The sequence below is a fragment of the Delphinapterus leucas genome, chromosome 10 (assembly GCF_059928025.1).
Source record: "Delphinapterus leucas isolate spDelLeu-1000000601 "Yukka" chromosome 10, BTC_Dleu_Yukka2, whole genome shotgun sequence".
Lineage (NCBI taxonomy): Eukaryota > Metazoa > Chordata > Mammalia > Artiodactyla > Monodontidae > Delphinapterus > Delphinapterus leucas.
This window is the reverse complement of record NC_143138.1, coordinates 38,118,670-38,139,348: the sequence shown is the minus strand read 5'-3', so window position 1 is coordinate 38,139,348 and position 20,679 is coordinate 38,118,670. Positions and strand designations below refer to the sequence as shown.

The window sequence follows — 20,679 nt, the reverse complement described above, 5'->3', positions numbered from 1 at the left end:
GGTACAGTTCAGTGCACAAGAATGTGGCCACTGGAACCAGGCTGCCTGGGTTCAAGTCCCTCTTTTGCAGCCTCCTAGCTGTGTGACCTAGGCAACTGGCTTGACCTTTCTGTGTTTTGGTTGCCTCATCTGTAAAATGGGGATAATAATAGCACCTGTAAGGATCAGTTGAGCTGATACATGTGACCACTTAGAGGGGCAGCTGGCACAGAATAATCATGACCTAAGTGTTAGCTGTTATTGTTATTAGTGGTTAAAAGATTTACCTCTGGAGCCAGCTTGCCTGGGTTCAAATCCTTGTTCTGTCCCTGTCTGGCTTGGGCAAATGATTTAATCTCTATCTCTACTTCAGTTTCCTAATTTTTTTTATTTTTATTTTTTTTTGCAGTACACGGGCCTCTCACTGTTGTGGCCTCTCCCGTTGCGGAGCACAGGCTCCGGACGCACAGGCTCAGCGGCCATGGCTCACGGGCCCAACCGCTCCGTGGCATGTGGGATCTTCCCGGACCGGGGCACGAGCCCATGTCCCCTGCATCGGCAGGCGGACTCTCAACCACTGCGCCACCAGGGAAGCCCCCAGTTTCCTAATCTTTAAAATGGGGATGAAAGTAATGGTGTCTCATTCATAGAGCTGTTATGAAAACTCACCAAGTGACTATGGACAAAGTACTTAGAACAGTACCTGGCACATAGGAAGCGCTCAATAAGTGTGAGCCTCCTTAATACTAATTACTACTATTATTACCATTATTATTAATACTGGGGGAGGCAGGGATTAGAGCACCATCAACCAGAGCACCCTCTGTACAGCCAGTGGGGTGGGGGTGGGGCCCCAGCACGCATGAGACAGGCTGATCCGGGCCCTGCAAGATGGTTCCATCCACTCTCTCTTGCCTCTCCTGTGTTGTTCTCTAGCCCAGGTTATTCTGGTCCTTTAAGTTTTAAAACTGTAGCCCAGGTACCACTCGTTGCACATACACTACCACCTCCCTGATCCTTGTTTAGCTACACACAGCGTGGATTTATGGTGAGCTAATGAAGGCAGGCTTCCAGGACTTTCATTTGCGTGGGAAGTGCTCTGGCAATACTATATTTATAATTGTGTCTTCTTTTTCTTATAGAGGACTTCTATCATCACATAAACTTAAGCGCCACCTGGATCCTCCCTTGGTTTTAGGAAGGGGGTTCCTAACTCAGACTTCCAAGTCCCCATCTGCTGAAATCTAACCCCTTTCTTTAACTAGGCCTGGTCACAGAGACCTATCTGGGTAGGACTTTTACCTATGTGAGCCTGTTCTCCTTTGTTATTGGTGCATAGTATTTTGTGTCTCCTTTTGCAGGCATAGCCTCTACCCATCACCATTTGGACTGGTAAGATCATGAATGAATGAATGAACAAACGAAAAAGTGAGTGAGTGAATGAATACACTCTGGTTCTGTTTTGTTCTCAAGGAAAACCAGCAGAAAAATGGCTTAGTTCTGGGGTGGAGCAAAGCCCTTGGCAGACAGGACAAACTGGAAGGCCTTTTTTTTTTTTTTTTTTTTTTTTTTTTTTTTGCGGTACGCGGGCCTCCCACTGCCATGGCCTCTCCCGTTGCGGAGCACAGGCTCCGGACGCGCAGGTTCATTGGCCATGGCTCACCAGCCCAGCCGCTCCGCGGCATGTGGGATCTTCCCGGACCGGGGCACGAACCCGCGTCCCCTGCATCGGCAGGCGGACTCTCAACCACTGCGCCACCAGGGAAGCCCAAGACATTTCTTCATACTCTTCGTGATTGTTTTGTGTACCTCAGCTTTACCTCTGTGACTGTTAGCTCTGGGAAGGTGGGGACTTCCATGTCGCATCCCTGACAAACACTCACAGCTGAAGAGTTGGGATGTTAAACAGGTGTGAAGGTTTTGTGTCAACTTGGTGCCCAGTTGTTTGGTCAAACACCAGCCTAGATGTTGCTGTGAAGGTATTTTTTAGATGTGATTAACATTTACATCAATAGACACTGAGTAAAGCTGATTAACATAATTTGGTTTGATTAGCATAATGTGATTGAGCCTCATCCAATCAGTTGAAGGCCTAAGAGAAAAGACTGAGGTCCATCTTCTCACTCCTACCACCACCAGGAAGAAGGATTCTGCCACTAGACTGCCTTCGGACTCAAGACTGCAATATCAGTTCCTGTTGAAATTGCCATTCAGCCAGCCTGTCTTACAGATTATGGACTTGCCAGCCTGCACAACCAAGTGAGCCAATTCCTTAAAATAAATTTCTGTCCCTCTGTCTGTCTCTCTCTCTCTACATATATACATATGTATATTAGAGAGAGAGGGAGAGAGAGAGAGAGAGAGAGAGAGAGAGAGAGATTGGTTATATTTCTCTGGAGAACCCTAATACAGGAGGTCTGAATGTAAGTTGTTTTCTTCCTTGGTAAACCATGCTTAATGTGAATGACTTTGCATGATCTAAGTGGTTGGACAGGTGCAGGAGGTCTGGGAGACCTCATCAGGTCTTCTTGTCTCCCCCTCAACTTCTGAGCAGGCTTGGACTTAAACTTGCAGTCACAAATAAGCATTAGGAATGAAGATCTGACTCCTCCTCTGCTAACTCCCCCACTCCCGATAGTGTGAATACCTTACACTCCAGACTTAGGGTGACCCGTCATCCTGTTTGCCTGCAGTTGAGAGCTTACTTGGATGTGGAACTTAAAATGTTAACACTCAGGGCTTCCCTGGTGGCGCAGTGGTTGAGAGTCCGCCTGCCGATGCAGGGGACACGGGTTCGTGACCCGGTCCGGGAGGATCCCACATGCTGCGGAGTGGCTGGGCCCGTGAGCCATGGCCGCTGAGCCTGCGCGTCCGGAGCCTGTGCTCCGCAATGGGAGAGGCCACAGCAGTGACAGGCCCACGTACGGCAAAAAAAAAGAAAAAAGTTAAAACTCAGACCAAGGGTCATCCTATACAGAGCCTTGATGGAGGGAAGATGTTGCAAAATACATGGTACATGCACCTCATTACTTGTCTAAAATTTGAAAAGTTCTGCATTCTGAAACCCATTTGTCCCCACATGTTTTGGATGAAGGACTGTGGATCTGGTTGATCATAGACTATCTCTGGAAGGAGGCACAAGCAACCAGCCACAGCTTCTGGGAAGGAAATGGAAGGCGGGAGGGCAGGGATAGGAGGGAGTTTTCACTGCATATCATTTTGTATCTTTTGACTGTATTATCTCCTCCAAAAATAAATACAGGAAATTGTGGGAAAACAAAGCTCTCTCTACTTTTGACTAAACTACAAATAGAATTTTTTTAAATTTTGAAAAAATAAATTACCTTGCTGCTGTTATTGATGCTATCAAAGCAATATTTGTATTCCTGATTCTGCTGATTCCAGTGTATCCTGTTCTCAGAGCTGCTTGTCTGCTGAGCCCTGATTTGGGAGTCAAGAGACTTGTTTTTCATTTTCTGAGCTGAGTGCTGGGTAGGTCTTTCCTGGAGCAGCAGGTGGACCCTTGCTCTTGCTTCAGCAGCATGCTCCACAGCCCCAGGCCATTTTTTCCCTGGTTGGTAGTTGTTATTATTATTTTGAAACACCAAGAACAATCATGCAAAGCAAGTAGAAACAGGCTGGGTCAGCTGAAAATGCCCACATGCTCCCGCCTTGGGTCTCCCGTGATATAATTAGCTGGTTTTATCCAGTGGTGAGTGGGAGGCTTGCACCGGGCAAGGCCAGAGGATGATGCAACAAAAGGCAAGCCCGGGCAAGGCCGAGCCTGAGCTGTGCCGGCCAAAGATGCTGATGTGTTACACTGGGGCGGGTGGGGTGGGGGGGTGGAGGTGGGGGGCGTTGGAACAGGAGGGGTGGTTCAGAGCTGCAGGGGTGTGGGTGACCCAACTGCCCAGAAGGTAAAGCTGGCCTGTGCACTAAGCCTGGAGCTCCCACCCCACCTGCCCCTTCTCCCTTCCCCCATTCCCATTTAGTGACAGAATCTATTCTTGGTTCTCTCATTCTCAACCAGATGGAACGGTCTGCTGAGAACTTCTAGAGGTAAGAAAGGGGGCCCTGTGCATGGACAGACTAAATCAGGGTTCCCAAAGCCGTGAGGCTGGAGGGTGGGGAGGTTTCAGTTATTGGGGAGATTTTTCAAAATACCTGTATACTTGTGTAGCTGGTTGACTCTCACACAATTTTAATTCAGTAGGTCCAGATGGGGCCAGAAATTGGAATAGGTTTTTAATTGTGTTAATTATTACTTGAAATGGAGTTAACTATTAAAATATATTACGAGGAATAAGCCTACCTTGCACCCAGAGTTGTACATAGCACAACTCCAGGGGGCGCTGTCCACACAGACTCAGATGGTGCTAATGGTGCCCACGGAGGTAGGTGACACAGGGGACCTGCTTCCCTTCCCAGAGGCAACCACTGTCATTGTTTCTTGTGTCTTCTTCTAGAAAAAGTCTGTGTATTTGTAGGACCTGAACATTTTTCAAAAGGGGGGTTCCCTTTCTCCCATTCCCTGTGTTGAGAATTCCTGAGTTGGAGGGAAAATGGTCTAAAGGATGGAGTTCAGGCATCTGCAAAGTGATAAGGGAGGATTGGGCCTTCTCTGAAGTCTCACCACAGCAGGCTCCCTCCCACCCCACCAGGTTCAGGCTGGGTCCCACACAGCCCACCAAGAACCTGTCAGGGTCTCTATACCTGCATTTCAGACAATAAAAGGCTTTTTCTTAGTAATCCTCCTAGGCCCCCAGGAGGTTTTCAGATGGATTTGCTGAGTAGGGGATTTTCCTGCATTTCAGTCCAGTGACTTCTCAGCAGACTTTGATGTTGACTAGTCAAAACAAAACAAACCTATGTACCAGAAGGGGGAAATTGGGTCCTGCTGTGTGACTTTAGACAAGTCACACTGTCTCTTTGTGTCCTGGTTTCCTCCTCTGGGAACTGGGGAGCATCATGTCTACCTCGTTTTTTTTCCAACCTCTCAGCAAAGGTTGTAAGATCATGGATATGAAAGTACCCGTTTTATAGATGAAGATATTGAGGTCCAAGGTCATGCAGCTCAGAGGTCATGCACTGTTCTTCTCGTGGCCAGGTCCGGAAACTCGGCAGGAAAAAGCTCTCTTGTGGGAAGAGGGGGAAGAGGAAAGGGTTCTCATCTGCCTCGCTCCTCTGCTGTGGCAGAGATGGCTAGCAGCTCATCACACATCTGTGCCCCCATCCGGGGACTACACAGACCCTTGATCTAAGTGGGACCGCATGACAAGTTCTTACCAATGGAATGTGGGTGGGAAATGATGTGTGTTTCTTCTGAACCAGGTGTGAAGAAATGCATATACCTTCTTGATGTTCTTTCTCTTTCCTCCAGCTGGAAGCAGAGATCCTGATGCCTTAGGGCATGGTGGAGCCACAGGATGGAAAGGGCCTGAGTCCCTGAATTATCACATGGAGATCAGCTACCTGCCAACCAGAACACCTCAATTGTATTCATATGTGAGTGAGAAATAAACTTCTATTGGGTTGTCACTGTAATTTGAGAGTTTATTTATTACAATGGCTAGTGTCATTCTAACACACACTCTCACTTTTCTTCCTAAGTCCAGCACTGAGCTGCTCGCGTGTACCCAAAAGGAGACATCGGTAATCATTCCTCACAGCAGGTGCAGGGTTGTTAAAAACCACTGAGTGTGGGGAGAGGGAGGCATAATCTCCCTTTAGCTCTGAACTTCGGGCCACCAGCATTTGGGGATTGGGTTTGCAGCTGTTGCATTCCACAGTGGCTCTGGTGGCATCTTGACTATGTGTGACACTCAGTGCCATCCTAGGGGAGCAAAGATAAGGACAAGCATCTGATAGGAGGGGGAACAGAGAGGGTGGGGCCACAGCCAGAGCCCTGGCTCTGCCCTGACTCTCTCTGCCTGTGTCATCTCAGCCAAAGCCAGCACCTCTTGGGGCCTCCATTCCACCATCTGTAACATGAGTCTAAAACACCCATCCAGGATGGAGAGGGAGGGAGGGGGGTGGGGATGGTGAGGAGTCAGATAATGGATCTGAAATCCTGAAATGACTTTCTAAGACTCCACACTGCTATGCAATCAGAGGATCCAAACCCGAGACCCTCAGAACTTTGATGGGCCTTTTTCTTGGGAGGGGCTTAAAAATAATTTGTTAGGAAAGAAAAAAGTGAAAGAATGCATAATTCCTACTTTTTGGGAATCATTCAGAAGGCTGTTCTGAGCTAAAGATCCTGGGAGAGGGATGCCTTGGGCGCTTTGAAGCCTGGCTCAGAGGACTGAACTCAGTGTCTGTGGGCAGTTCCTCTTGTCACCAAATGTCTACCCACAGGTGTCCAGTGTATCTGAAATTCCACCATTAGTGCTTCATTCCTTTGGATTCCTTTTTATTCTTCCACAAAAATGCAAGCAATGATAATCCCAAACATGTGTGCAGTGCTTTAGACTTTTCCCAGTAATCCTGAAAGACACAGACAGGTCCAAACGCCAAGTGCAGGTGCTTCACCAATCATTTTTCTTCTGACAGGAAGATTGTGGGGCAATTCTACTACTAGGTGTATGTCCAAGAGAAACTCTTGCATGTGTGACCCAAAGATATGGATAAGAATAATTAGGACTTCCCTGGCAGTCCAGTGGTTAAGACTTCCCCTTCCAATGCAGGGGGTGTGGGTTAGATCCCTGGTTGGGGAGCTGGGATCCCACATGCCTTGTGGCCAAAAACCCAAAACATAAAACAGAAGCAGTGTAGTAACAAATTCAATAAATACTTTAAAAAAAATGGTCCAAAAGCAGAAACTAACACACCATTGTAAAGCAATTATACTCCAATAAAGATGTTAAAAAAAATGGTTCACATCAAAAAAATCTTTAAAAAAAATAATTATAGCAGCCCTATGCATAATAACAGAAAACTGGAAATAACCAAAGTGCCCATTTACAGGAGAAGGGAATCACTGGATGTTAAATAACAGTGAAAATGATTGAGCCCTGTTTTAATTATGTATTGCTGCATAACAGGCCATGTTAAAACATAGTGGTGGGACTTCCCTGGCGGTCCAGTGGTTAAGACTTCGCCTTCCAGTGGAGGGGGTGCGGGTTCGATCCCTGGTTGGGGAGCTGGGATCCCACATGCCTTGTGGCCAAAAGACCAAAAAACGTAAAACAGAAGCAATATTGTAACAAAATTCAATAAAGACTTAAAAAAATCATAGTGGCAACCACGATCATTTATTTGTTCACAATTCTACAATTTAGGCAGGGGCTCATTGGGGATGGCTTGTCTCTACTCCATGTGGCTTCAACTGGGGAGGATTAACTGAGGGTGAAATATCAACTTTTAAAATGGTCCTCTCGCGTGGTTGGCATGTTGATGCTGGCGGTCAGCTAGGAGATCACCTGGAGCTATTGTGCATGGGGGAGTAGCCTTGGTTATCTCGCATGTGGCCTCCACATGACTTCTCTCAGCATGGTGGTCTCAGAGTAATCAAAATTCTCATGTGGTGTCTCAAGTTCCTCAAGAATGCAAAAGCAGAAGTTGCTAGACCTTATTAAGGGTTAGACCTAGAACAGGCACAGAATTACTCATTCTATTGGCTAAAAGAGTCATAAGCCAGACAGATTCAAGGCGAGGCAACGTCAAGAGAGTGCAAATGCCCAGAGCTGTACTTCATTGGGTGCCACAGACTTGCACAAACCACAATCACCGATAGCCATATGGATAAATCTTAGGTAGGTTATGCTGCAGGAACAAAGAAGCTTCACATTTCACTGACTTCATATAACAAAAGATTATTTCTTTCTCACATACAAGTTGGTGGGGTGCTTGGCTCCACTCAGGAAATTAGGCTGAGGGAGGGTCTGCCATAGTGAGGTGGCACCATCTGGGACATGAGACCTCACTTTTGCCACAGCCAGGGAGGACAGAAAGGCTGGAGAATTTCACTTGACCTCAGTTCTAAGGAGGAAAATGTCACTTATGTTCACATTTCATTGGCTAGAACCAGTCACGTTACCCAGTCTAAACTACAAGAAGGGGCTGGGAAATGTAGGAGAGCACGTAGAAAAATGGAAGAGCGTTACAGTCTTGGTCACATGTGATAAAACTATTGAAAACAAAAGAAAGTTCAACATAAAATAGTGTACACTGCAAGATAGTGTTTATTTTGGGGTAGGGTAGGAAGGGTCAGCATAGGAGAGGAAATCACAGGAAGGTATCAATGATTTGTAATGTTCTAATTCTTGGGTTGAGCAGTGAGTGTTAATTATATTATTTTTTAATGAATACATGAGTAAACAGATGAATGAATAAATAAAAGAGAGGGCTGAGAAGCAGAGGCACTGAAGCCTAACCTCAGAGTGCAGGCCAAAAATGGCTCTTCCATAAATATTCACTGAGATTAGGCTGAGGCTGCTAGGCCTTGAAGGTACAAAGATGAATAAAATATGGGCTCATCCTCTCTAGGTTCCCATCTCAGAGGATGCAGTAGGCACATGAACCAGGCAAGCCAGTAAAGCACAGTGGAGTGTATTGCTTACCAGGGGCTCTGGGAGCCAGAGGAAGCCCTGAGAAAGCCTTGCCCCAAGGGGTCATATAGGTCGGGTCATGAAGGATCAGTAGGAGTTCAATGGGTGGAGAAAGGAGTGGAGGTGGGGCATATTGGTCAGGAACACTCATTCCAAGAAGAAGGAACAATATGTGCAAAGGCACAGAGAGAGCCCTTCACTCCTCAGGTGGCCTGTGTTCACAACATTCCCTCACCACCTTCTAGTCCCTAAATGATATGATCAACACATTCACACTGTGCTGTGCCACCCAGAACCCTCTGCAGGATTCAGGCACTCATTTGCCATGCTGATTTCTATGTGCCAGGCACTATGCTAAGCATTTTGCCTATATGATCTTATTTAATGAAGAACAGAACTTAATACTATAGAAATGAATTTCTAATGGTGAAATTTCAGGCTTAGACAAGGTGAAATTGCTAGCTCAGGGAAGCTGGAAGTATTTGGCACAAATTCTGTCACAAATTCCTCTACCTCACTGTATGGTCAATTCTGATCTTTGTACTGGCTGGGTAAAACCCCCAGAAGGTTGGGGGGTGGAGTTGGGGGAGCTCCCAATCTCATTCTTCCTTTAAAAAAGAGCAAGCGGGACTTCTGCTCAATAATATAATAATGTCTCTGTTCTGCCACTTCTCTGGGGGTCTCACTTCTTGGGAGCCTGTGTGGAAGTGAATTCCACTGAAAGCTGACAGCCCCTGTTAGGGACTCCCCAGGCCTTTTCTGAGAAAACAGTGACATTGTTCCCAGCACTTCCCCCTGCTTCCTGGGCAGCTCCTGTGGCCACCATTGAGCCTTCCTCACATCCTCCTTCTTCAGGCTAGGGCTTCTACCTTTTCTTTCCGTCATCACGTCCCTCCTGGATGGGGGCTGACCTGGATCCTCCGGTCTCTCAGGCTGAGTCTCCCTATACATCCCTAAGCTGCCTGCTTCCTTGGGAGCAGGCCCGGGCAGCAGGCTGTGGTCCTGACTAGCATTCAGGCCCTCAGGAACATGTCCTAACATGTTGAGCCCTGGCATAGAAGAAGCTGGTGGCTGTTTTGTCCTTGGGGCTTCCTGCTTTCAGAGAAGAGGGGGGTGGTAGGAGACAGGAGACCCCCAGAGACCCTAGGGAGACCGTGGTCTGAGTTCCTCTGAACAGAATATGTGATTTGCAGCAGATCCCTTGGGACTGGCCTGGGATCTAATGTGTGTGTGTGTGTGTGTGTGTGTGTGTGTGTGTGTGTGTGTGTGTGTGTGTGTGTGTGTGTGTGTGTTTTGGGAGTTAGATCTTGCATGTGGCTTCTAACAACCTGCTTCTTTGCTTCTTCAGGGCAGAAGTCCTCCTTTAAGAGCATACCTGGCTACACATTCAAGTGTATGGTTGGAAACTTTTTTTTTTAAGTGCTGAACAGTACTAGACACCCAGTAGGTGCTTAATAAATATTTGTTGAATTCTGTTGTGGTGGTGGTGGTGAGCTAGAAGTTATAAAAAAAAATTCACTTCCCAACAAAAACAACAAAAAGAATTATTTCATTGTGAAGCTCAGGACCACAAAACTTTAAATAATTCAATACAAGCCTTCATTAAATTTTTTTCCCAAAGTAAACAGACAGACAATGTCAAGTCTATTTGAAATGTCTGAAAGCCAAGGGGATTCAAGGCAGTTGGAGGATATGCCCGTCTTCTGCTGGACATTTGACAACCCAGCCTTTGGGTGGTGTGGGTACGGGTGTGTTGGAGGTGGGGAGGGTGGAACTGCGGGAGAAGGGGGCTGGTCCTGGGGTCTTGGCCTTTTTGAGGTCCTTCTGAAGTCCTGGCCTGATTCCAAAATTAGGTAGGCAAGGGGGTCTGGTAATGTGCCCTCCCACCCCTACCCAGGCTCTTGTCCCAGCAGTAGAGGAGAAGGAGGCCTGTCTTCCCTGAGGTCAGCTGCATTAGAGGAAATAGACTGGGCATGTCTGGGCAGAGATTTCCAGACACTGAACAGCCCTAGATGTCAGTAATTGTAGCTGTTCCAAGCCTGGATTCTATTTCTTAGTAGATTTCTGTTCAGATTAACACTCTGTTCTCTGCAATTTTTTAAAAGGAGAAACTGCAAATGTTTTAGGTGAAGGAAGGAAGCAAAGGTGGGGTGCAAGTGGGGCTAGGGGTATGGAACAGCGGGGCACCTCACTTGCTTTTGTATCTGTCAGAAGCACCAGTGGACGTTTCCAGAATTGTCTTTCATCAGTATACTGCCTCAGTATACTGCCTCGAAATGAGGGGTGCAGGGCATTTCCCTCATTCTAGAGCCACTGAAACAGAGAGGGCAACAAGCAGAGGGCTCTGGATGAGAGACAAAAGGCCTATGTTCCAGCCATCACCATTTATTTGCTGTGTTATGAGTCAGGCCACTGAACTCTGAGCCTCGGTTTCCCAGCAGCGTATGTGGGCTGTGTGGGGACTACCCAGGAGCTAACTCACCCACCAAATCTTTCTCCCCTTCCTAGCCATCAGATCTGCTGCAATCACAGAGCTTTCTTCTGCTGAGGGGAGAGGGAGGTGGGTGTAGGGAGTGAGGACGAGGGGGTGGGAAAGTTAGTTCAGTGTCCCATTTCCCCTGGAGACCAGGTTGGCCCTTTCTTAGCAGTGTGCCCAGTCCTCTCTTCCCTGGAGCATTTGACAAATAACTTCTCATCCCTTTAGTTCTGTGGGCCTCGGTTTCCTTATCTGTGAAATAAAGGGAATTGAATCCTTTCTGGCCTCCAAGAATGCTTCATTGGGGTCTCTGGGTGCCTCAGGTAATGGGCAGAGGTGGTGTAGTGAGGAATCCATGGGAATAGAGGTGGTGTAGTGGGGCTTTTCCGGGAATTGCAAAGTGAGGTGGTTTTTTTTTTAATTATTTAAGGATTTTTATTTATTAATGACACTCCTCATGGTCTATTCAACTACTTTGGGTAAACCCTTGCCCAGAGTCAGTTGGTGGTGGGCCAGAGAGGGGGCTCCTCGGTCCTGTCCTAACAATGTCGTCCCCTCCGGAGGAGCGGCAACTCACTCCCCAACTGAAAAAAACAGATTTGGAGCTCAGTTCGTGGGGAAATGTGTCAAGCGTACAAACCCAGGCGCGGGTAGTGGGTAGGAGGGAAGCGCCCTCCTGCAGCACGCGAGGTTGGCCGCAGAGGTTTCCAGAGCGCTGTTGCGAGCGCACGGGAGCCGCAGTTGTCCCCCCAGAGGCCGGTCCCCGGCGCGCTGTGGGCGGAGCAGCAGGTCCCGCCTCCAGCCCTTTTATAAGGGGAGCGCAGGCGGCGCCAGCTTAGGTGTGAGCAGCTGCCCGAGTTGGTAGCTGGGCGACGAGGAGCTGGGCGCGGATTCACTGAGACACCGAGACCCTCAGAGGAGGTGAGAGAGCCAGGGCAGGCAAGAGCGAATCCCGGGCTGCGGCTCTGAGCTGAGCCGAGCGTGTGCGCGTGTGTGTCCGCGCACCTCCGTGGGTGTATGTCCGCAGCGGCGTGTGTGTACTGTGTTCACAGGTGAATGGCGTGCGTGGGTCCGTGCTTGGGGCTCGGTTTTGCGCACACCCGAGTCTATATGTGCGCGTGGGACAGGGGCCGGGATGTGTCGGAGATTCCGGGCGGGGAGAGGGAGCACTAATTTCAGAGATCCCCGCTACGCTCCCTCCGTTTGAAGCTCAGCTGGGGCGAGGGACGGCGTGGACCGGGCGGAGGGTGAGCTCGGGGCCCCAGGCTTGGTGCGCTTGCGGCGTGGGGATGAAGCCCTGTCCGCGGAGGGGTCCGGGAGGGGTGGGGAAAGCCGAGCAGGTTCATCTGGGATCCGCTCCCGGGCGGCTCTCGGATCCAATCGGTGCCATCCCGGCCCAGAACCGGGGTCTCGGTCCCCAACGCTGCCGTGTCTGCCAATAGGCTGGGCGCTGAGGTCAGCGCGGGCTGTGTCTCCGGCCCTTGGGAACGTGTCGGGACACGTCCCTTAAGGGCTAGCGAGGAGGTGACTCACGGTGACAAGAAGACCCCAGGGAACGGGGCCGGGTAAGGTCAGATCCCCGCCAGGGCTGGGAGACGGCTGCTCCCCCAGAAGTCCCCTTCCCTGCCTCTCCACGGTCTCTGTCCCCCCATCAGCACAGTGACCTATTTGGCTGGCACAGAGTGTTCCCAGGGAAGCCGGGACACCAGGAGGTCCAGGACCGGGTGTCCGGTCCCCGCCCCGCGGCGCGCCCTCGAGGACCCGGAGCCGCGGCCCGGCGCTGAGTGGGCTTGCGCCAGCCAGTCAGTTAGGGAAGCGCAGAAACCGGACCTACCTCTCTCCCACCGCTGCCGGGAGAACCCCGGCCCAGCCTGCCCTTGGGTCGGACGGACGGATTCAGGGGCGGGGGCCGAGCCCTGCTCTGCGGGGCGGCGGGGCACACAGCCCCCGCCAAGGGAGGAAGGGGGTAAGGGGTCGTGTCTTTGAGGGATGGGGCTTCGGGGTGCGACGCCGCTCCGGACCTCCGTCGCCTGCATTCGGGGGCTCCGGGCGCCCCCAACCTAGTCCAGAATTCCCTCTCCGAGGGCGACACGGCTGAGCAGGAGGGCGAGTCGCCCTTCGGGCGCCGCCGCCCAGCGCGGACCACGGTGCGTCCGCCTTGTCTGCCTTGTCAGGGGCCCCCGGGGGACACGCGCCCTCCCCGTGGGGACGAGAATCTTTGAACTGGTTTGGTACTTTAGGGCGCCCAGGCAGCTCCCTCCTTCCTTCCCTTCCTCCACGTTGCGTTTCGGGGAGGACTTAAGAGCGGTTTTGTTTTCGTTGCTCCCGTCTATTTTTATTTTCCAGGGATCTGACTCATCCCCTGCTTTGGGCGTGGAGATAAGGTGGAGGGACCAGATCTCGGCGCGCCTGTGCTTGCGGTGTGTGTGTGTGTGCGCGCGCGCGCGTGTGTGTCACAAGAGACGGCGCGAGAGCGCGCGGTTTCCCAACAGTGGCGGGGGTTTTGGAAGCCTAGCTGGCTCAGCGTGACGTGTTCGCGGCTCCCGCTCCCCCTCCCGCTCCCCCTCCTCACCCTGGGGTGACGTGCAGCCGGAGTGGAAGCGAAGTTTTGGCGGGCTGGGAGCTCTTTGCAGGAAACTGACTCATCACAACTCCCTGCCGCTGTCCCAGGCTCTGCCCACGCACCTCCCGTCCCGCGCGTGATTTCCTGTAGACCAGCGCCCCCTTCTGGCCCCAGCGCTAATAGCAAACACGCCTTCCCGCGGAAGGAGGCTTCACCCGCCTTTGCTTCCCGCCGCTATTCCAGTGCTGATCTGAGGTCGCTCCCCCGCCTCTTAAAAAGAGTACCCTATTGGTTCAGCAGTGTTTACTGAGAGCTTAACATTTATTTGAGTATGAAAATATGGTTGAAGTCGAAGGCAGGAAGGCCAACAAAGGAAGCTATTCTCAGTTACTTGTTTGTAAAACAAGGGTTTTTGTTTGTTTTCTCTGAGGTGCGAGTTATAATAATGGGCATGAGAGAAGATTTTGGTGGGGAGCCTATGAGAGCCGTAAGGGAAGGGGTAGCAGAAGTAGAGAGGGTCCCTGCCTGGATTCTGGTCCCATCTTCAGCTCCTAGAAGCTAGAGAATATCCAGCTCCCTGATAAAGCCCTAGGTGGGCTTCTCCTCCATGTACCAATGAAGAACTGAGATCCATAGTGTCTATTCAGGACATTCTGTGTGTCCCCTCTTGGCTGGCACCCCAAACATGCCCATCTGGAGAGCTGTCAAACATTTGAATTTAATTGGTCTGGGGAAGGAGGGGCCTGTCAGTCTACATTTTGAAAAAGCCCAAGTGGCTCTCTGGTTAAGAAACCTCAAAATTAGAGAGGGAGTAGGGTTCAACACCAGAGCACAGAACCCAGGGCATTCAGGCCTGGGTTCAAATCCTGGCTGTGCCACTTGTGAGCGGTGTGACCTTGGGAAAGTTACTTAACTTCTCTGAACCTTGGTTACCTCTTCGGTAAAAGAGCTAATGTACTCACTTTTTCAGAAAATATTTGTAAACTTCTTAGAACAGGCCTTGGCACATAAAATATAAAAATAAATCTCAATCCTTGCCCTGAAGAGAGTGAGCAAAGGTTATTTGTGGGCTTTGCCCACTGCACTATGTTACCCCTCTCTATGTGGCAGTGGCCCTTGATCCTTTTAACTGTGTGGTTTTGGGGCAAGTCTCATAACTCCTGCCCTTTTAACTTGATCTGAGGTCACCTAGTGCCTCCCCTCCCCTATCAGCTGAGACACTGCATTGTGGGCTCCACTCACTGTGAGAGGTGGAGTGTGGAGGGGTAGGTGTGGTGTGGGTTCAGGGCTTCCTGTCCCAGGAGGTCACTCAGCAGAGCTTTCACCCTCAGAGCCTGCAAAGCAGGACTTGTCCCCAGAAAACCCAGTCCCTGTCAAGGTCGTGCAGGAGCTAATCCTGGAGTCAGGCCGGAGCGGGGCAGGAAGGTGCCAGCACTCCCTCACGGGCAAACTCATCCTTAGTTTTCCCTCTCCTGAAGTGGGAGGAGAGGAACCAGGTAGACGGGTGCCTTTAATTTTCTTTGCCTGAAAAATGGGTTCTTTGGATGCAGGCAAAATGGGGCAGGGGCTTTCATGTTGTCTAGACTTCAGGTCACCTCATATGCCTGGCAGGATGTGGCTCAGCCTGGGAGAAGTCATCTCCCTGCCCTGCCCTGCCTAGCTGCTCCTCACCCCCAGGCTGCCTGCATGATGACATCCTTGGGAAAGGCCCTCAGCGCACAACACCTGTCAGCTGCTGTCTGAAGGAGGCAGTGGCCCAGGTGGAGTGATGGGGAGGAGCTCAGGCAGAACTAAAGGCAGAGAGAAATAATAATAATATTTTCCAAGTGCTTCTATATACTAGGTACTGCTCTAAGCACATTATCTACATTAACTCAGTTAATCCTCACATCTGTCCTCTGAAACATTCACTATTGCTGTCTCTATTTTATAGATGAGGAAAATAGAGCCCAGAGAAGTTAAGCCACTTGTCCAGGTTCACCCAGCAGAGCCTGGATTCCAACCCAGGTGGCCTGGTTCCAGAGCCCTCACTTTTAACCACCAAGATACAGCTTCCCAACTCTGTTCCATCTGCCTTGCCTGGAGGGACCCACGGATCAACTGCTTGAGCATGCTTCTACAGCCCTGCTTTAGACTTGCATGCAGTCCCATTTTACAGATGAGGAAATTGAGGCCGAAAGACATTAAGTGACTTTTTTAAAGTTGAGATAGTAAGTGGCAGAGCTAGGACTAGGTGTTTTTATTTTTATTTATTTATTTATTTTTTTAGAAGATGTTGGGGGTAGGAGTTTATTAATTAATTTATTTATCTTTGCTGTGTTGGGTCTTCGTTTCTGTGTGAGGGCTTTCTCTAGTTGTGGCAAGCGGGGCCACTCTTCATCACGGTGCGCGGGGCCTCTCACTGTCGCGGCCTCTCCTGTTGCGGAGGACAGGCTCCAGACGCGCAGGCTCAGTAGTTGTGGCTCACAGGCTTAGTTGCTCCGCAGCATGTGGGATCCTCTCAGACCAGGGCTCGAACCTGTGTCCCCTGCATTAGCAGGCAGATTCTCAACCACTGCGCCACCAGGGAAGCCCTAGAACCCAGGTGTTTTTTACCCCAAAGTCCAGGGTGGTTTTAAGTAGCTGAGCAGGATTACTCCACATGAGCATCTAGATGGAGGGTTTCAGGAGGCTCGAGGAGCTGTCCACTTACTTGGGAATTGACCTCCTGGCCAGGTCTGGGGTTAGGAAACTGCTGGACTCTGGCAATTCACACAGACTTGGGGTATTCACACCCATGAGGGACACCTCAGGGGGGAAAACAAATTGATTTTACCTGATAATACCTGGTGGTAAACAGGACCCTGACCCCTGCTATTGCAATAAACCTGCCTTTGTTGACATACATAAACTTGCCCTTCAACTGCCCACTTCCCCAGTGACCTTGGGGTGCCAGGCTGGCTGAGCTCTGCCCCAACCCTGTATGTGTTGCTGGGGTGTTGGGAGAGCCTGTGGGAGGGAAGTGGGGGAAAATTAGCTGGAAGGAACCAGAGTGATTGTCTCACCTCACGTTCTAGTAAGAAGACCTCGCCTGAGGTTACAGAGTGAAGCACGGCCGGGTAAGGGAGGGTCTGATTCCTCCGGTGACCAGGGTCTTACTTGTGTTCCAGCTGCAGGCACCATGTCAGAGCCATCCAGGGATGCCCATCAGATCCCACGCGGCAGCAAGGCGTGCCGCCGCCTCTTTGGCCCGGTGGACAGTGAGCAGCTGCGCCGGGACTGCGACGCCCTGATGGCCAGCTGCGTGCAGGAGGCCCGAGAGCGATGGAACTTCGACTTTGTCACGGAGACACCTCTGGAGGGTGACTTCGCCTGGGAGCGCATGAGGGGCCTTGGCCTGCCCAAGCTCTACCTGCCTGCAGGGCCCCGGGGGACCCGGGACGACCTGGGAGGGGGCAAGTGGCCGAGCACCTCATCTGCCCTGCTGCAGGGGACATCTCAGGAGGACCACGTGGACCTGTCACTGTCCTGCACCCTTGTGCCTCACTCCCCAGAGCGGCCTGAGGGGTCCCCGGGAGGGCCGGGCACCTCCCAGGGACGAAAACGGCGACAGACCAGCATGACAGGTGAGGACAAGTGCAGAGAAGTGCAAGGGATCAAGACTCCCAGAATTCATGGTGCAAGGGCTGAACTATCTGACCCAGCTTCCTCATACCTCAGAGTGGGAAACAGGCCCAGAGAGGAGAAGTAACTTGCCTGAGGTCACACAGCTAGCCTGCTGCCAAGAACAACCAGCTAACATTTATTTGGAACATTGATTATATGCCAAGCCCTTTGCTAAGTTTCTAGATTTCTTTCAGTCCTTATAGCAATCCTATACCATAAGACATTCTTGCCATCCTTCTGTAGGCAAAGAAACAAGGCCCAGAGAGGTAGAATGATTTGCCTAAGGTCCCGCAATGATTTGCAGTGGAGAGAAAGCTAATGAGAATTTCCTGGCTGTCCTATTCAAACTTAACTCCCCTTCCCCAACACACATACACACCTCCAGCCCCCCTTCCCTGCCTATTTTTCTCTTTCTGGCACTTTTTAAACTATCAACAGCTACTTCCTTATCTTGATATTGTCCATCTCCCCAACTAGGATATTATCTCCACAAGAAAGGAATCTGTAGCTCTGTTGTTCATTGCTGAATCCTCAGCACCTAGGATGGTATCTGACACATAGCAGGTGCTTGAGGAAAACTGAATGAATGATACTGACATTTGAACACTAAGTATGCCAGGCCTTCGACCAAAGTCTTTTTTTTTTTAATTTTTTACTTTAAAATTTTATTATTATTACTGTTATTATTATTTTTTGGCTTCACAATGCACGGCTTGCAGGATCTTAGTTCACTGACCAAGGATTGGACCTGGGCCCTTGGCAGTGAAAGCGTGGAGTCCTAACCACTGGACTGCCAGGGAATTCCCCATCAACCAAAGTCTTTTAGAGAGCATTTCATTTAATCCTCAGAGCACCATACCAGTGTTATCCTCATTTTATAGGTGAGGAAAATGAGGCTTGGAGAGATGCAGCCAAGAATCCCACAGCTAATTTGCAGCTGGGTCAGAACTAACAATACTGATAATGATAATAATAATAATAATAATAGCTAACTTTATACAGCCCAGGCATTGTGCAGAACACTTTTCATAGATTATCTAATGCAATCCCCAGAGCAGTGCTCTCCGATAGAACTCTGTAAAGATGCAAATGTCCAGTGCCGCTGGCCACACATGGCCGCCAAGTACTTGACATCTGGCTAGTGTGACCGAGGAATTGAATTTTTCATTTTGTTTAACGTTAGTTAATTTAAATAACCACATAGGATTAGTGGCTACTGTATAGGGCAGCTTGGCTTACAGCCGGCCCATGGGCATAAGTCCTATTATTAATCACATCTGTGAAGCGTGGTGGGATGCTCTGGAAATGCTCCTTTGGGAGATGGGCCAGAAGTTGCCGGAGTTCTTCCCTGTACTTGGCAGTGTGTCCCTCTGGCCCTGGGGAGGGGTCCCTGGCCCCTCTGCAGTTTGCATTGGATGGGTGGTTCTGCTGGGCCCTCTTCCTCCTGGCCTGGCTGACTTCTGTTCTCTCTCCTCAGATTTCTATCATTCTAAACGCCGGCTGATCAGCTCCAAGAGGAAGCCCTAACCCAGCCGCTGGAAGCTAGGTCATCCTGGAAACAAGGAGGCCACTGTAGGCCTCTTCTACATCTTTTGCCTGATTCCTTCAGTTTGTGTGTCTTAATTATTATTTGTGTTTTAATTTAAACTCCTCCTCATGTATATACCCTGCTTGCCCCCACCCTCCTCATACCCCCAGCCTCTGGCATTAGAATTATTTAAAAAAAAATTAGGTAGCAGAAAAATAGGCTTATTAGAGTGCTAGGTATTTTTATTATGTGAACTATTATTTAAGCCCTCCTCACCCTTTGCTGTCCATTTCCTCTCTCCCTGAGGTACGGTGAGGCTGGCACGACCCTCACCCGCTGGGTGGTACTCTCTGGAGGTACCTGGCTCCCTCCCCTCACCCTCTGATGGGTATTACAAAATTCTGCCCCTTTCCCGCATTCTCAGACCTGAATTCCTTGTAATTTGAGAAGTGAACAGATAGCACTTTGAAGGGGACCCAGCAGAGTGGGGGGCATCATCGAAACTTTGAGGTCCCCTCACTCCCCTCTAAGGTTGGGCAGGGTGACCTTGAAGTGGGCACAGCCTGGAACAGGGCTGGGGATTTGATACCCTCGTGGCCCTTGATAACCCCCTCAGTCCCGTGAAGGCGTGGGGAAGGTCGGGTCCCGTAGCAGACCACCCCACCTCCCCTCCACCCATGGGGCAGCCGGCCTCAGTGTTTGGCTTCGCCTTCCCCTGCACTTTTCTAGGGGCCCCAGAGGCCCCTCTTTCCCAGCTGGGCTCTCAGTCCCTCTCTGCTCCTCTCCCTTCCTCCATGTCCTTTCCCTTTTGTACCTTCTCAGCCCTGGGTGGCAACTCCGGGGTGCCTGTCCCCCCAACTCAGTGGACTGGAAGGGGAAGGGGCATGCTAGAAGTAGGGTTCCCCAGTTCTACCTCAGGCAGCTCAAGCAGTGACCACCCCCTCCTCTTAGCTCTTGGGGTGGTGGTCCTGGATGGTCAGACAGGCCTCCTTGAATGGGGATCTCTCTATGTGAGGGGTATGTGGGTGAGAAGCAGGGGGGAGATTGTGACGCCAGCCCCTGGAACTCATCCAAGGACGTTTTCCATTTGCCCCACCCCTCCCCCATTTCATTGCACTTTGAATAGCAACTGAACAAGGAGTTAGGCGTTTTATGATGGCGGGAGTAGAGGCTATGGATAGGGCTCACTAAGTGGGTGGATATGGGCCCGGGAGCTGTGAGTTGTTGTCTTTCCTGGCACTGAACCACTTGGTGGCTCTGACCCCAGACACCTTCCAGCTCCTGTAACATCCTGGCCTGGACTGTTTTCTCCTGGCTCCCGTATGTCCTGGTTCTTCTGTCTCCACCTAGACTGTAAACCTCTCAAGGGCAGAGAATAAGTCCTGTACTGCCCTGTGTCCTTCAAAGCCCCTCCCACAGTGCTGGATATACAGTAGGTGCTCAATAAATATTTCTGGTGACTTCACTTGTAATATTACTGTTGTCGTCAATATACCTTGGTATTTATAAGAACAAGTAGGTGGAGGTTTTTTGGATCTTTTTTTTTTTTTTTTTTTTTGCGGTACGCGGGCCTATCACTGCTGTGGCCTCTCCCGTTGCGGAGCACAGGCTCCGGATGCGCAGGCTCAGCGGCCATGGCTCACGGGCCCAGACGCTCCATGGCATGTGGGATCTTCCCAGACCGGGGCACGAACCCCTGTCCCCTGCATCGGCAGGTGGACTCTCAACCACTGCACCACCAGGGAAGCCCTGGATTGTTTTTATAATTTAAAAAATTAAGCACTTAAATTTTAAAAATGCAGAAAGCTTAGCAAATAGAAAGACCAAGACTACAGAACAAAAAGCAGACAACAATAACAAAACAAAATAATAAATCATCACACCTCTGTAGAGTGCCACTGTCAACATTTTGGTTTCTTGTGTGTGTGGTTTTTTTAGT

General features: G+C 50.2%; 1 protein-coding gene across 2 annotated transcripts; it reads left to right on the top strand.

Annotated features, from left to right (window-relative positions):
• The first annotated feature begins 11,819 nt into the window (after window positions 1–11,819).
• Window positions 11,820–20,205, top strand: CDKN1A (cyclin dependent kinase inhibitor 1A). 2 transcript variants are annotated; one of them, XM_022581756.3, is made up of 3 exons: window positions 11,820–11,925; window positions 16,717–17,172; window positions 18,690–20,205. In XM_022581756.3, exons 2-3 carry the CDS (start codon window positions 16,728–16,730, stop codon window positions 18,737–18,739), a joined length of 495 nt encoding a protein of 164 aa, XP_022437464.1. In that variant the 5' UTR covers window positions 11,820–11,925; window positions 16,717–16,727; the 3' UTR covers window positions 18,740–20,205. The 2 variants fall into 2 exon arrangements, with proteins under 2 accessions (XP_022437464.1, XP_089774944.1); XM_089918818.1 differs by lacking the exon at window positions 11,820–11,925 and adding an exon at window positions 11,948–12,056.
• The last annotated feature ends 474 nt before the right edge of the window (window positions 20,206–20,679 follow it).

What these genes read in the sequence shown, in the direction of transcription:
- CDKN1A (XM_022581756.3), top strand. Translation starts at nt 16,728, where the DNA reads ATGTCAGAGCCATCCAGGGATGCCCATCAGATCCCACGCGGCAGCAAG. An exon ending in GCGACAGACCAGCATGACAG is followed by an intron (nt 17,173 to 18,689) that starts GTGAGGACAAGT and finishes CTCTCTCCTCAG; the next exon opens with ATTTCTATCATTCTAAACGC.